Genomic DNA, 17,244 nt, shown 5'->3' with positions numbered 1-17,244 from the left:
AAAAGAAACTGCCACACTGACAGAATCTTGGATCATCTATTTGAAGATGATTTTCTAAAACAATACGCGTAAGACTCCTCTTGCAACAAGTTACGCTGAATGAGTGAGAGATTATTAATGGAAGGAGACCCTGAAATCATCAGCAAGCGTTTGTCAGAGGAAGATTTTGTTTAGTGAAATAATAAGTAGGCAGCTCTGAACTTGTAGCAAAGAATTAGGAGTGTTGATTGGATTTTCTTCTTTGCTTTTAGCTGTATGACAAAATTAACACAAAATCTTCACCACAAATCAGGAATCCTCCAAGTGATGCAGTACAGAGAGCCAAAGAGGTAAGTGATATATTTTATAAATGTATCTGGGAGTCATATTTGCTACCTTTATTGAAAACATTTCCACTGCACAGTAAAGAGGTGGTTTCGTTGGAGTCACAGTGGACCATACAGTCAGATTTAGTATTTCTAAGTTTATCACTGAACATTTTACATACAGGAAAGAAAGAAAAGCCTCAGGGACAACAATGCCTCGATTTCTGGTTCTGGTTCTGCTCTGTAAACTTGAACATGTTAACATATCAGTTGTACTTCTCTTTTTTTTTTAGTAAGTTATTTTACTGCGCATGGTTGGAAATAGGCTCTGAAAATTTGAGTTGCTTCTTTAAGACAGTAGTGTTTGGAAGTTAATTAAATATCTATAACAAGTATACTGAGTTGAGAGAGAAGTCATTTTTATAAATTATCAGCTAGTGTACATGGCTGTACTGTTACCAACTTTTTTAAAAAATGTTTTTAAATGTTTAAATGTTTTTTAAAGTAAAGATTACTTTAATACCTAATGTGGGGCTCAAACTCACAAGCCCGAGATCAAGAATCACAGGCTGTGCTGACTGAGCCAGCCGGGCACCCCGGTTTTTTTTATTATAGAAATATGATATTGCAAAAAGTTTGGATAAGTAAAAATTCATACATAACCCCAGCACCCTAACACAGTAATTTTCATTTCTGTGTATACACTTCCTGTCACTTCCATTTGCATATAAATTTTATTTTTTTGCATATACATTTCATGTAGCTGCAATCAAAATACATCTTTTCTTACCTGACATTATATAATCATTTTTCCAATGTTTATACAAATAAAAAATTCTAATGAAGGAGTAAGTCTTTGTTATTACTAAATTATAATGAATTAGCAAGTCCTCCATCATTAGACGCGTACTTTTTTTCTTTCACTTTTTGATGTTATAAAAGTCCATATGCAAATTAACATTTCCCTTTGAAAGCAGTTTTTATACAGTGAGACTACTAAGTGAAAAGAGTATGAAAAACAGAATTCCTTCCCTACCAGATTTTAAACACCCATGCCTGCACTAGAGAGCCTCACATATTCCCTGAGAAACAAGACCAGCCGTGCTGCTGGACCTGCCCAATGAGGTCAAAGGCACCAGGAGCTGTTCTCTCTGACTTAGGGGACCACACCTGGCTGTTTAAAAGTACAGACCTTGAGAGTAGCAGGGACCAGAGAGAACACATGGTTTCATCCTTTCATTTCACTGGTAGAGACACTCAAAGCATAAAATATACCGAGGCGACTTTGCTTATTATCTTCCTTACACAATATGAATTAACCGCATAACCAGCACTTGTTAAGGGTTCTTTTAGATCAGAAAGAAACCTTATAGTGTTTGTTTGGTCTTTATCCTTCTTCCCTGAGGAGATGATTGAGTAGCACTTAGGTATGCCTGCAAAATCTAAGCCTTAGAGGTCCTCTAAATGACCTCTAAATGCTCCTTCTTGCTCCAGTATTAAGATTCTCCAAGATGATGCAAGAGATTACTCTGGGTAGATGACTTGTGTGCCCCTGACATCCAGCCCTCCTGAAGCCGTCTTTGATTGGCTCAACCTTAGGAGTGCAATATGTATAACTACTCTGTGAGTCCAACCATCTACGGTTAGAACCGCAGTAGAGTGTTTACCCTGAGGTGGGCGGGGGGCGCGTGGCGGGGCAGGACAACAGAGGCTTTTCCCTGGTCTCCTGTCACATACTCAAATTTTAAATGGATAAACTCCATCCTAATGGTAACGGATAACTTTCAGAGTGGAAGGAGAAGTTTTCAGTGGTTTTGGGTTTGGGGTTTTAACTGTTCCCTTGGATTCCCTGGCAGTGAACACTAGGAAGTGTTGGCAGAGGCGTGGTTTCCGCTATGTGAGATGTGTGCAGAGAACACGGACTCTGCCAGGCTGCAGGAAAATTACTGAAGTGTTTCTTTTCTTTAAATGGTTCTTTATGTGAGCCTGTATCATTTTAATCTTTCTAAAAGGAATCGACTGTTTTGTTAATGTAAAAAAAAGCTGCTCTTAACTTTTATTACAGATTTGTTTTGATAGTGAGTTTGGAAAAAGATTTGTAGAGATATTTGCCCATTAAGTTAGTTAAGTGACTTATACCTGTAGTAAATATGTATTGTGGACTTGTCATTTTGTTTTGTATTTTTCAATAACCTTTTGGGTTATAGTTGGGTAATTGAGTCAGAGAAATTATAGCAATTTGTTTTATTTTTTTATTACCATCAATAATGTTCTTCTATATTGATAACCTTTAATAAAGTGATGAATTTTTCTAAAGTAATTGTTTTGCCTGCTGTAAAAAAAAATAAAAATCTATTCATAATTTCTAATTTAAAAGAATTCTCTATTTTCTAAAGCTGGCGTCCTGTTTATACTGTCCTACATCTTGCTTATTTTTTAGGTATTGGAAGAAATTTCATGTTACCCTGAGAATAATGATGCAAAGGAACTAAAGCGTATTTTAACACAACCTCATTTCATGGTAAGTACTGATTAAAATTCTCTAGAACTAAAACCTCACTTTCAAAAGAAGTTTTTAATAATCCTCCTAAAATGTGGCTGTCTTCGTTGGATATGGCATTACTCATATAATAGCAGACTGTAAAGAGAACAGTACCAGGTAATACCAAATACATCAAGATCCTTTTTGTTTACTTTGTGTCATAGTTATAAAGAAGCTATCCCTATGGTCATCACATAAGGGATTTGCCTCCTGCCAGGATAGTTCTTAAGTCACTGGAACTATGTATGGTATTTAAATAACAGAGAACTCAAACTAGAGACAGGTTTCACTTGAAAAGATCCCAGGTGGGATCTTTTTCACCTCTGATCCCAGGTGGTTTAGTGGAGGAATTCTATCACTTGATGATGCAGAACTCTTCCACTCTCTTCACTCATTTCTACTGTATGGAAACTGGGGACAGCATCTGTAGTTAGCCAGTTACAATGCTAAATGGTTAACAGAACTCAAAACAGATGAGATGCCTTTCTGTGAAAGAAGGTCCAGATGTGTCTATTGAGCTGCAGTTCAAAAGCATGATTACAAGTGGAAATTTATGTTAAATACATAACATTTTTTATTATGTTCAGTTAGCCACTGTAACTAACTGTAACTTTTTTTTTTCCTCATTAGTTTTTGAATATACCATTTTTAAAACATTAGCCACAGGGGGTGCCTGGATGGCTCAGTTGATTAAGCACCCAGTTCTTGATTTCGGCTCAGGTCATGATGTCAGGGTCACAAGATAGAACCCTGTGTCAGGCTCCATGCTCAATAGGGAGTCTGCTTGAGATTCTCTCTCTCCCCCTCCACCCCACTCATGCTCTCTCAGTCTATCTCTCTCTCTCAAATAAATAAAATATTTTTTTAAAAGATAAAAGATTTTATTTACTTATATGACAGAGATCTCAAGTAGGCAGAGAGACAGGCAGAGAGAGAGGAGGGAAAGCAGACTCCCTGCTGAGCAGAGAGCCCGATGCAGGGCTCGATCCCAGGATCCTGGTTTCATGACCTGAGCCGAAGGCAGAGGCTTTAACCCACTGAGACACCCAGGCACCCCAATAAATAAAATCTTTGAAAAAAAAATGCTAGACAAGGTTGGCAGAGGCCAGAGCAAGTCAGGTCTTCCAGGCTGTGACAAGGAGTCTGGATTTTCTCCTGATCGCAGTCAGGCAACACTGAGTGACTGCAAACAGGAAAATATGATCAGATCTGTGCTTGAAAGATCCCTGGGGCTGGTGTGCAGAGAATGGTTTCTGGTGTGAGAGTTAAAAGAGGCTGTGGTGAGAGGTGGTAGAGGCTTGCGAAAGGCTGGAACTGGTGGGAAATGGGCAGGCTGCAATGCAACATGGAGATGGTTGGACACAACAGGATGTGCTGATGGCTGGGATGTGAGGGAGCATGGCTAAGCCCATTTTACAGTTCAGAGAGGAAACTGCCCTAGAAAGGTAATGAGGCTTGCTAGAGGTCACTCACCTAGTAAGTGGTCTTGCTGAGGTTCAAAACCCAGATCTTGTGGGCTCCAAAGCCTGTGCTCCTAAAAGTTGGTTGACCTGTCATGAGGGTCCATTTTCCTATAAACTTGAGCTCACTGGTCGTTCCCAAATAAGCATATGTTTAAATAACATCCCTTGTGGAAAATATACTTCTGAGCTATATATACTAAGTTAAATAAACTTTTAAGTGCTGGAGCTTTTATCTTATAAGCATTTTAAAGTCATGGTTTTAAAATCTTGGTATTTTTAAAGAAATATTAATAGCTTAAAGGGGAATATTGTAATGCTTATGTTTTTATTATACTGAGGTTTGGGAGTTATTCTTAGCATAGTTATCATTTCACACGTCCTGCCTCAATTACCTCGCTTTTTCTTTGCTTTCTGATCATTAAAACATGAAGGTTTAATATTGAATTACCTGTGAATATAGATATAGATACTTGTGAATATTAAAGTAATTAAACAATAAAAAGGAATAGGCTTGAATTATTTTTTTAAAGTCTGTATTCTAGGGGCACGTGGGTGGCTCAGTCGTTAAGTGTCTGCCTTCGGCTCAGGTCATGATCCCAGGGTCCTGGGATGGAGCCCCACATCAGGCTCCTTCTCAGCAGGAAGCCTTCTTCTTCCTCTCCCAGTCCCCCTGCTTGTGTTCCCTCCCTCAGTGTCTCTCTGTCAAATAAATAAATTAAATCTTTTTTTAAAAGTCTGTATTCTACCTTTAGAGGTCATGATAAAAAATATCACACTAATCCCTTTTTCAATTATTCCTTTTGAAAGACTTTTTTTTACAAAAGAATAAGTAGATCCTTTGCTTATTGCAGTTGTAAAATATAAAACATTATAAAGACAAATATTAATAGAAGAGAAGGTTAATAAAGTTAATGCTTTTTTCCTTTAAGAAATAAGATCTAGGGGCGCCTGGCTGGCTTAGTCAGTAGATCATGTAGTTCTTGATCTTCGGGTCATGAGTTCAAGCCCCACACTGGAGAGCCTAGTTAATTAAAAAAATAAAAATGAAAGAAAGTATCTGGAACAGAAGAATTTAAAAGCAAATCTGTATTCTACTTTCTCAAAAAAAATAAGATGGTTAAAATCACCTTAGATAATGATGATATTCTTATTATTTAGTGGCCCATTGTACGATTGATAATTTAGAAGCCAGAGGAGCCACTTTTCAACCATAAAATTCATATTTTTCCTGCTTATTTTAAAGTAGTCAGATATTTTTTCACTGTAGTCTCAAGTTAATTGTCTTGTCCATGTCCTTGCTAGAGTACAAAAAGTGAAAGTATTTCTTTCCTATTACACGATTCTTATGTAATTAAAACTAATAGCTATTTCAGCTTATTATCAATTGCTCAATTATACCTCATAACATATTTGGAGAAAAATATCGAGACTTAGATTTTTCCAATTTTTTATTCTGCATATTCTTTTTCCTTTTTTTAGGTTTTATCTGCTTATTTTGGAGAGAGAGCATGCACATGCACATGCTAGCAGGGGGAGGGACAGAGGAAGAGGGGGAGAATGAATCCTCAAGCAGATTCCCCGCCTAGCTGAGCAGGGAGCCGTTAAGGAGCTCCAGTTCATGACCCCGAGATTGTGCCCTGAGCTGAAATCAAGAGTCGAACACTTAAGCCACCCAGGCACCACTTGTATATTCTTTTTTACTGGCTTCCTTGAACAATCTAAGTAGCCCCTTTTTTTCAGTTTGCATATACATTCGAACTTTAGGGGTAAGTTTTATTTTTGACAGCAGCCTTGACAGTGGCAAATCATGCTTAGCATCAAGTATGACCTTATTCAGTGACCTCATTTGAGTATTTTTCTGTTGAAGTTCTATTTGGGTATTATTTTGTGATTGATGGGACTTAATCCTTCCTTAGAAATAATACACTAAATACAAGTGTTTGCTTATGTAACTTAAAAGGGTGAATAGAAATCATTTGCAAAAAAGCAGCATAAACACTTTCTCCAACCCATGTGATACATTCTCCTAATGAAAGCTTGGTTCTTTGCTTGCCAGGCTCTACAGCCTCCAGTCATACAAAACCGGTCTTTGAAAGTTCCCCAATTATGGAAGCTACATCTATAGTTGGTATGACAAACCTAATACTAGCCGAGGAAGTTTTTCAGTTTATCTCTTACTGATTTTTGCTTTCTACCCTAAATATTAGTCTCTTAAGTGGCCACAATTAACCCAGGAAAAGAAGGATTTACTCCCAGATCCCAACCACCATACTTGGGCCTGGGGTGCCAGTGCAGGGTGCAGCCAGGGCAGGGATCCAGAAGCCAAGGTCCCCAGGGCTTTCATGGAGCCCTGCACTCAAGTGGTGCATTGTTCTGTGCCCAATTACCCAGACCCCAGGTTAGACCAGCCCTCTACGGTCTTGAAAGTAGCCGCCATTTCCCTGAGAAACCCAAACGCATTATCTCCAAGCACATGCTCTACTGAGAGGACAGACCAACACCACCTTCTGTACGATTTTGCTGCATTGTTACCTTTTAGTTTTGCCTCGTATGCATGCCTTTAAGATTAAAATAGCCAAGTCATTGCTTTAATAAGCTTTTTAATTAAATAACTTAATTTGAGATGCAAAGGGTTATACTTTTAAAGCAATTTTAATTGCATTTCATGATCTCCGGATATTTCATCACCATGCAGATCACAGATTAAAATAGAACGGAGTTTGTAGTTAGCACACGAGAAAGTAGAATCTGTGCAGAGCTCCAAACATGCTGATATTCAGCCGTAAAATTCTTTTTGAAGGAGAGATGTTCAAATATTCATGGCTATTAAAAACTTTTTTCGGATGACACAGAAAGGACAGTAAGCAGAAGAATATCCATTTTTAGGGAATCCAGGGGTCTTGGTTATCCAGTTTCACCAAGATAGCATATGCGGGTATCAATACAAAGAAATCACTTTTTCTTTGTTTGCAAAAATATTGATCACAAAAATATTGATGATAATAATTGTCAGCTTATTTTTCATTTGGGCAAGGGCTCCAAAAAAGAAAAATAACAAAAACATTACATACATTTAGACTTTGAGCTCCATATTGTATGTGATATTTTGGAAAATTACATTTTTTTCCAGACACACCGGTGTGTCTCTTCATTCCTTTTACTAAGTCATAGGTTATAAATTATCTTCATCCTTTGGTTAATACTGTCCAGAAAGATATTTGCTCAAAACTCCAATTAGTGCATTGTTTCTTTTTAAATGCGTTCCCATTGTAAGTCCTAGCCCAAATTTGCCACCTCTGTTTACAGATGATTCTTTCTACTTAGTTCTTTGAAAGTGCATTATGTCTGCCTTTATTTGAAATAACACATTTCTCCTGGCATAGTGCTATTATTAATATTTCACTTTCTTCATAAACTACCAGGCCTTACTTCAGACTCACGATGTAGTGGCTCATGAAGTTTACAGTGATGAAGCATTGAGGGTCACTCCTCCCCCCACCTCGCCCTATTTAAATGGGGATTCTCCAGAAAGCGCCAACGGAGATATGGATATGGAGAATGTGACCAGAGTTCGCCTGGTCCAGTTCCAAAAGAACACAGATGAGCCCATGGTAAGTTTTCTAGACTCTGAAGTCCCAGCCGGAAGTAGGGCACCCAACTTCAGCCTGTGCTGCTAGGAGGTGGGGAGGAAGGGGGGCAAGGACAGTGTGAAAAGCGGTCCGTCTCCCGCTCCTCCACCACCACCTCCGAGCCCACACCCAGAGCTCTTCCACCTGACAGCATGCCTGAGGCTCCCCACCCCCCCGCCTCTCCTTTCACAAATGCTCTGCAGCTTCACCCAGAAAAGGACCTACCTGCTACAGCACTCCAGGAAAAACCTCTGGGGCACAATTTGAAATACTGGTAGCAACAAAGCGAATGTCTAATGACATTATGAAAAACATCTTCTTATAAGATCTTTGGCCTTCTGCAAAATGAGAGGAAGACTAATCTGGAAGGCCTTCTAAGAACTGAGCGATGTGGCTAAAATAACATTCCTTCCATTCACATCTATCTCTTTGATACAAATTCATTTCCTCGGGGTGTAGGAACAGCATTGGAATAGAACTGACGCCGAACCCGCTTCGTTGTCACAGAATCCTCGCACATGGGGAAGGGAAGATCGAGGAAAGACTCCTTGGAGTGAAGCGAGCAAAGTGGGGCGTGGGGCAATAGGGCAGAGTGGAGACCGTCCAGGCCACCCAAGCGGCATGTGCGGAAGCCCATGGTTCAGAAGGGCTCTTCTGGGTGGAAAGAGGGCACCACAGCTGCAGTATAGAAAATGGACTGGCAGGAACAGACACACACAGTGTTGAAAGAATGTTAAGGCATGTTAAGGACTCTGTTCTTTATCTCAAAGACAGTGGAAGGCTATTGAAGAGTTTCAAGCAGGGAGAGATCAGAGTTGCATTTTAGAAAGACCGCCCTCCAGAGAACGGATTAGACGGGGAGGAGGGAGGTTGTGGGGAGACCCGTGAGAAAGTTATTGGCTTGGGACCAGGGAGAGCAGTTGGAACTGGGAGGTAGAGGCGCAGACACCAAATGGAAAGAGGTGAACAGACTTAACAAAAAAGTAAAATCAATAGACCTGGATAACAGACGGCCAGTGGGGACAGAGGGAGAAGCAGTTACCAAGGATGTCCCTTAAGCTTTAGGTGTTCACAGCCGTATGGCCGGTGATGCTACCCACTGAGATAAAGACCATGGGAAAAGTTTGGGGGAGGAATCCCATCTTAAGCGGGGGGGGGGGGGGGGGGGAAGCCTTCAGACTTATGCACTCCTATCTCTCCCTCAGAGCATAGAAAAGGGATATTGCAATATAGAAAAACAAATTCCCTACTTAAGAAAGCTGCCCAGTTGCTTTCCAGATTAAAGGGAGAGCTAAAGAGCAATGATTCTCTGACTGTGATTTTCAGAGAGCCCTCAGCTCTAGATGTTTCTGGCTGCAATTCTCATTAACTGATCTCTGCACAGCACTTAAAGTAGGCAGGGGGCATGTAAATCACTTCACCCCTTTTCAGTGTGGCTTAAGCGCACAGGCAGTAGCAGCCTTTGGGTGCCTTGGGCAGATCACTTCAAGTCTGCTCATACTTTGCTTAACAATTATTGCCAGAAGCATACTTGACTAAATGACCCCCCAGATTCCACCCTGCTCTGAAAGTCTAATACCCATTTATTCATATTACGTATTCATTCACTCATTTAGCAAATGTTTGTTAAGTGCCCACTGTGCGCAAATCACTATGTTGGATGCCAGTAATGTAGTGGCAGGAAAGACAGAGCCCCTTCCCAGAGCTCACTTTCCCCAGGGCTGCCAACATCAAATAAATAAATACGCAGTTTAGCACAGTTTGCTAAACAGGAAGAGTTAGTGATAGAGCTATAGAGGAGAAAAGACTGTGTCCGAGAGGCAGGAAGAAGTGGTGACGTTCAGCCAAGCAAAACAGACAGGAAAGCTGGAGGTGTTAGAAGGAGGCCCAGAAGTGTCCAGTGATTATCGTATTCTAAAGTAGCCCAATGACATTTGTATGATCTTTCCAGTGGAGGCTCACTACCTAAACCCACAGGCTGAGTGAAAGTGTATTCCCTCAGTTAACTTCAGAAAGCATAAAATGACCAAGTCTCCCCTAGAAGTTTCCTTAAAGAAGCCCTTCTCTGTTCTGTCTTTGATCCTACCAAAAGTTTGTGTTCTCCTTTTGACTGGTTGCCATAAAAAATGGAAATTATTTGATATAAAACAGATATTTTCAATAATGGAATACAGTTCTCTGTTACATTTAATACAGCTTCATTTTCTTGGTTAGTTGTCTTATTAAAAGCATTATATTGCTCTTCGGGATATATCTATATGATCTCTTTTGCTTTTTGGACCTTCTTTAATGTGTCCAGCTATGTTAGATCCACCCTGTAAGGATGATACACTCCCATCACACCCTTGTTTTCCCATTTGCAACTTCACCTGGATATTACTCTCCGTCAATTGAGACTCCCTCAGTTGCAAGTGATAAAGACCAAAGTTGAACTAGCTTGGACGGTACGGGAAAGGCTTATGTAAACAAGGAAAGGCCCAGAGTCTATCCCAAGCTGGGGGTAGGTTCATTGCACCCAGCCCAACCTAGGCCAGTCCCTTCCCTGCAGTTTGGGAACTTGGGAACAGAGAGAATGTGAGTCAGTTCCTCTCTGCAAAGAAATGTTTGGGGCAGACAAAATAATAAATGTTAACTCTAGCTGGTTTGAGGTGAACATCCCCCTAGTCACGAGAGACCCTGCCTGTCTCATCACTATTGTCTGTTCACTAATGAATAGTCTTCATTCATTATGTGCCTAGCCGAGCACCTGCCCACAAAACAGGATCATGATAACATTGGTTGAACAGATACATTAATTTATTAATTTCAAGGATTGAACCCCCATCATACTATCATTTCCTTTATGAAATTAGGTTTGAGTTACACATAAATCTATAGCATTTCTCCAGGAACACCTCTCTTGGTAACCATACATGCTGATTGAATACACAAGTTGGAAATGAAACTTGAACATTACAGTTGAATGTTGGGACTAGAAACATTTTGATATACCAGTTTTTCACATTGCTTGCCCACCACTTCTAAGAACTGAAAAATAGGAACCAAGCAAAGTTATATTCTCTGGAATTGTACAGATTCCAAGTCTAAATTATAAAGGCTCAGATATTTCCATGAACCTTTCCAACAGAGTGTTGTTCTCCAAAGAAGAAGATAAGATCGTCCCCCTACCTTAATCATCTCAAATTCAGGACCAGTTTTCACCAAGGGAACTTGTTGAAAATACAGGTTTCTGGGCTCCATTCCAGACTTCCTGAATCTAAATCCAAGGAGTGAGTTTAAGCGATAGTATTATTTAAAAGGTCCCCATGTGATTTTTAGGATCAGCCAGGTCTAGTCCAAAAAATATGCTTATGAAAGTTTATCTTATAATAGAGAATAATGGTAAAATAAAAAGTAATCTCTGTAGACTAGTAGTCTGGCTTTAAATATGTGGAGCTTCTACTTCTGGCCAAGATGGAGTAACAAGGACCAGATTTACCCTCTCACCCGAAATAACCAAAAAAACATTTTTAAACAAATGAAATTACATAAAAGAACAGTTTTCAAGACTTTGGACATCAGACAACAAAGGAAAATGATCCCTGAGAGATAGGAAGCAAACAGGGTAAGCCCTATGATCGCCTGACCTTATTGACTTGAAAGAGTTTCCAGGCCACAACACAGGAAGGGAGAACTGAGGCAGAGCAGGCAGTTCCGAATTGAGGACACAGAACTGAGAATCCAAGGTGACCTAGGCACCTAAAGTGCACAAGATAGAGGACCAAATAAAAGAGAGCTGCACAGGAAGAGAACCCCCAGAAATCTGTAGAGGGTCCCCCTGAAGTATTCGTTTGAGTTATGACCAGTGCATTTATGAGAGGAAACTACCCAGAGCCAAGAAAAGACCATCCAAAAGGTCCAAAAAGACCATCCAGTACCCAGCACTCACTGCCTGTTACCCACCAGCTGGCCTGGCAAACGAATTCATGGCACAGTGTATAGAGTGCTCAGAAAAGTCTTATCTCCGTAATGAGGAATAATTAGCCCTAGGCTCAGAATTGCTCAAGTTCTGCCTAACAAATCATGAAAGCAAGACCCAAGCATCAAACTAATTGACCCAAATTAGTGAACTACATCCCAGAACAAAGTCTAAGAATATTTGTAAGAATAAAAAAACATCTAACATGCAGCAAAATAAAATTCACAATGTCTAGCATTGAATCAAAGATTACTAGGCATGTAAAGAAGGGGGACAATATGACCTATAACATAGTGAATAATCAATCAAAACTGACAGACCTGACCAAGGTATTAGACTTAGCAGAAGAATACACTATGGGATTAATGGCAGATCAGACATTTGAGAAGCGAAGATTAGTAAACTCAAAGATACAGCAATAGAAACTATGAAAAATGAAATACAGAAAAAGAATTTTTTAAAATGAAAAAAGCAGGGGCCTTGGTGGCTTTGTTGGTCAAGCATCTGACTCTTGTTTTCAGCTTAGGTCATGATCTTGGGGTCATGAGATCAAGCCCCAAGTCAGGCACCATGCTGGTCATGGGTTGTGAAACCTGCTTAAGATTTTCTCTCTCTCCCCTTGCCCCTCCCTGCTGCTTGTGTGTGAGCTCGCTCTCTCTCTCTCTCTCAAAAAAAAAGGAAAGAAAAGCATTACTGAGCTCTGGGACAACCTCAGGCAGCATAACATATAGTTAATTGGATCCTATGAAGGAGAAGAGAGTGAAGAAGAGAGAGAAGGATATTTGAAGAAATAATGTTTGAAAACATTCCAAACCTGATGAAAACTATAAATCTGTAGGTACAATACCACCGTGAACCCCGAACCCAAGAAACAGTACCAGGGTACATCTTAATCAAATGGTTTAAAAACCATGATAAATAGAAGATCTTAAAAACAGATTAAAAAAAAGAAAGGTTACATACAGAGGAACAAAGATAAGAATGGCATCAGACTTCTTATCAGAAACAATACAATTGAGAAGAACAGTGTCTTTAAAGTACTGAAAGAAAAAACAAAATCTTGAGAGGTTTTGTCTTAGAATTTAAAACCCAGCAAAGGTATGTTTCAAAAACTAAAGGCAAAAACATTTTCAGATATACCAAAACTGAAAGAATTCAGTAGACCTACAGTGAAAGAAATGTTAAAGGATATCCTTATCATTTAAATCTCTTTAAAAGATAATTGGCAGTTTAAGCAAAAATAACAACAATATGTTTAGGGGCTTATTACATGTAAAAGTAAAATGTATAACTAGCACAAAGGTCAGGAGAAAGGAAGTGGAACTATACTCATAAAAGTCTCTTAAACTATATGTGACACTGTATAATATCACTTGAATTGCAATAAGTTAAAGATGGATACAATAAACCCTGAAGCAACCACCAAAAGAACAAAACCAAATTATAGCCAATCAGACAACACAGAATAGAAAATAAAGTAAAAATAAGCTAATCCAAAAGAAGGCAGAGAAAGAGGAAGAGGGAAACATGGAACAGATAGAACAAGAAAATTAAATAGCAAGAAGATGTATTTATACCTGACTGTGTCAGTAATCCTATGAAATGTAAGTAGTCTGAATTCCCCAAATTAAGAAGCAGAGGTTGTCAGGTGGGGGAGGGGGACAGACCCAATTATATATTGCCTTCAAGAATTGCTTTATACATAAAGACAGATAGTTTCAAAGTAAAAGAATGGAAGAAGATATATTATGATGGCATTAAACAAAAGGAAGCTGAAGTGGCTGTATTAATATCAAAGTGTATAATTCTCAGACCACATTGTGATTAAATTGGAAGTGAATAACAGGAAGACCTTGGGAAAACTCCCGAAGCATTTGAAAACTAAATAACACAATTCTAAATAACCTGTGGATCAAAGAAGAAATCAAAAGGGAAATTAAAAAGTATTTTGAAGTGAATAAAAATGAAACAACAATATACCAGAATTTCTGGGATGCTGCAAAAGCAGTACTTAGGGAGTAATGTGTAACACTAGACACCTATATTAGAAAAGAAATATCTTAAATGACCTCAGCTTCTACCTTAGGAAACTAGAACAAAAAAGAGCACATTAAACACAAGGTGAGTGAAAGAAAAGAAATAATAAAGATCAAAGTGGAAATTAATGAAATAGAAAACAGAATAGAGGAAAAATCAATAAAACAAACTTTTTCTTTGAGAAGACCAGATTGATCAGAGAAAAAAGAAGACATTAATTACCAATATCCTGCATAAAATAGTGACACTACTACAGAATCTGCAGACATAAAAATGTATAAGGAATATCTTATAAACAACCTTACACCAAGAAATTCAGTGACTTAGATGAAATGGACAAATTCCCAGGAAGGCAGAAGCACACCCAAACTCACTTAAGAAATGCACTGAATTGCCATATACTATTTAAAAATTGAATTTGTAGTTAAAAACCATTCCTCAAAGAAAACTCCAAGGTGGCATTACTGGCGAAATCTACCAAACATATAATTCTACACAAACTTTCCCCAAAACATTGAAAAGGAAGGAATTCTTCCCAACGTTGTTGTTGTTGTTGTTGTTAGGTGGCTAGCATTTATTATCATTATTATTAGGTGGCTAGCTTTTTTACCCTGATAGCAAAACCAGTTAAATACAGTACAAGAAAAGAAAACTACAGACTGGTATCCCTCCTGAATATAGATGCAAAAACTCAAACAAATCCATATCTTAACAAAAGAAGAAGACATCGTGACCAGCTGGAGACTAACTCAAGAATACGGCTCACTTATCATCATCCAAAGCTAGGGAGAAAATGCAGTCCATGAATGGATAAACAAAATGATACATCCATACAGTGGAATACTCAGCAAGGACAAAGAGTGAACCGTTGATACATTCAACAATGTGATTAAATCTCACACTGTGAATTGTTTAAAAAAAAAAAAAGCAACAAAATAAGAATGCATACTGTGTGAGGGGTCATAACGTAGGCGAGGGGGAGTACAGGGATGGGAGTAGATCAGTGGGCACAAGGAAATTTTTCAGGGTGATGGATATAGTCAGGCTCCTCATTATAGTAATGGTTTCACATATGTACTGTTAAATTTACCAAATTGTACACTTTAAGGGGCACTAAGTTGTCTCAGTGGGTTGAACGCTTGACTCTTAATTTCAGCTGTCATGATCTCGTGCAATCAAGCCCTGCGTCAGGCTCTGCGCTCAGTGTGGAGTCTGCCTGGGATTCTCTCTCCCTCTCCTCTATCCCTCCTGCTCTCTCTCTCTCTCAAAATAAATAAACAAATCTTAAAAAAAAAAAAGCACAGTATGGAATGTATGTATCATTATTACAGCAATCAAAATACCAAAAATAACATTTTCGTCCTGGCATGGTGGAGTAACAGACGGTTTTCCTCCTTCATTTTCCGTATTTTCTTCAATGTTTTCCTTACTTTTAGTAAATAAAATTATCTACAATTATCACAAACATAAAAAAGAATAGTAATTCTATTTTACTTACCTTTTTACAGGGAATCACTTTAAAAATGAATGAGCTCAATCATTGTATTGTCGCAAGAATTATGCACGGGGGCATGATTCACAGGCAAGGTAAGTTTCATATGTGATTCTTTCCCTCCTTACCTTTTTTTCCTATAGCCTAGTGGAGAAAGTATTTTTTATGATCCATATAAACAATCTGTTTACTCTGTGGTCCACCTAATGATCTATTTAAGTTATCTATCTTTGGTTTTAATCACTGTTCGTCTCATTTGTTCATATTCTTCTGTACATGCTCCAGCCTGTGATTAAGGGGGGAAGGGTATATTACAGTTCTGTTACCGAACATCTCTGAATTACTGTTTGGATCCTGACTTTAAAAAGACCATGGAGGATAAAGTAAATATCCTACCTGGCCCCTGGATATCTGGAAGGCATCTATTCTGGGACATACATACAAACATATGTACATTCATTTATGGATATAGATATGTAATGACAGTTGAAGAATTTCTCGTTCATGCAGGAATGAGATATACTCTTTCTAAATTAGGAAATTAGAGTTTGATAAATAATATAAAAATTAAATGATAAAATAAGAGATAGCAAATCTAGATTAAGTTTTTAATACCTGCCACAGTAATTGCAGCCCTTCTGAGAAAGCATCCCACTAAGGCCTGAGGTAAAGCAAGAATGAGTTTTTGAGAAAAGGGAGCTTTCATTAACTCTTAGGTGGGCAAGATCTGCACGTGCAGGAGTAGCCTCACCCTTGGAAGGGCTGAGTTTTAGGTACTAGCATTGATCAGCAGGCTGATCCAAAAATTAGGCTTCCTTTCTTTAAGATGAGGGGTTTTTTATTGTTGTGTTTTTTGTTTTTTGCCTACAGGGGAATCTTTAGAGGCTGAGGAAGTAGACTACACTCATGTGGGAGAATTGGTTTTAGACTCCAGGATGAATTTTCTCTTTCTTAATTCTAATGAGTTGCTATAAATTCAGTAAAGCAGGGGTACCTGGGTGGCTCAGTGGGTTAAAGCCTCTGCCTTTGGCTCAGGTCATGATCCCAGGGCCCTGGGATCGAGCCCCACATCAGGCTCTCTGCTCAGCAGGGAGCCTGCACCCTCCCCCCCACCCCAACCCCCCCCACCTCTCTGCCTACTTGGGATCTCTGTATGTCAAATAAATAAAAAAATCTTTTTTAAAAATTCATTAAAGCCACAACATCATTGTTTCCATAGTCTCTTTTTCTTATATTACCATGTGACTAGGGTCTGCCATCTCTGATTGAAGTGGTGTCGTGGACATCCTCCTCCTAGTCTTATTTTTGAAAAGTAGCTTTCTCATGATTCCCCGTGAAGAGTACCATTTACTGTAGAATTTTAGTTAGATGCCTTCTCTTAGGGCTGAGAATGTTCTCTTCTATCCTTAGTTGCTGAGCCTTTTAATTATGATTGAGTTGTGAATCTTATCAGATGCTCTTCATCTGCTGAGATGATCATTTGGAGGTTTTTTCCTTGTATCTATTAACATAGTGAATGACTTTGAAAGATTTCCTAACGATAAACCCCTTCTGCATCTCTCAGATAAACCTAGCTTATTCATTGTGTGTGGGTTTTGTTTTTGTGTTTGTTTTTTTTTTTTTTTTTGTATGTACTGCTGGATTCTGTGTGCTTATGTTTTGTTTAGAGTTTTGGTATTTGTAATTATGAGTGAGACTGGCTGGTAGTTAATTTTCCTTTCTTGTCTTGCTCTGTGGGGTTGTGAATTATGATTATGTAATTATGATTGAGTTGTGAATCTTATCAGATGCTCTTCATCTTGAGATGATGAGATGATG

The 17,244-nt window shown here is 38.7% G+C and overlaps 1 protein-coding gene across 13 annotated transcripts in view; it reads left to right on the top strand.

The window, feature by feature from the left end:
* CASK (calcium/calmodulin dependent serine protein kinase) overlaps positions 1–17,244 on the top strand; it is a 358,718-nt gene that overhangs the window by 305,580 nt on the left and 35,894 nt on the right. For all 13 annotated transcript variants that reach the window (XM_059158566.1, XM_059158573.1, XM_059158569.1 and 10 more), the window contains 4 exons: positions 252–329; positions 2,746–2,826; positions 7,733–7,921; positions 15,443–15,521. In XM_059158566.1, coding sequence (XP_059014549.1) covers positions 252–329; positions 2,746–2,826; positions 7,733–7,921; positions 15,443–15,521 — 427 coding nt within the window. The remainder of the gene's footprint in view (positions 1–251; positions 330–2,745; positions 2,827–7,732; positions 7,922–15,442; positions 15,522–17,244) is intronic.

The sequence above is a fragment of the Mustela lutreola genome, chromosome X (genome assembly GCF_030435805.1).
Source record: "Mustela lutreola isolate mMusLut2 chromosome X, mMusLut2.pri, whole genome shotgun sequence".
Lineage (NCBI taxonomy): Eukaryota > Metazoa > Chordata > Mammalia > Carnivora > Mustelidae > Mustela > Mustela lutreola.
The sequence above is the reverse complement of the archived record's forward strand: the minus strand, read 5'-3'. Positions and strand labels throughout refer to the sequence as shown.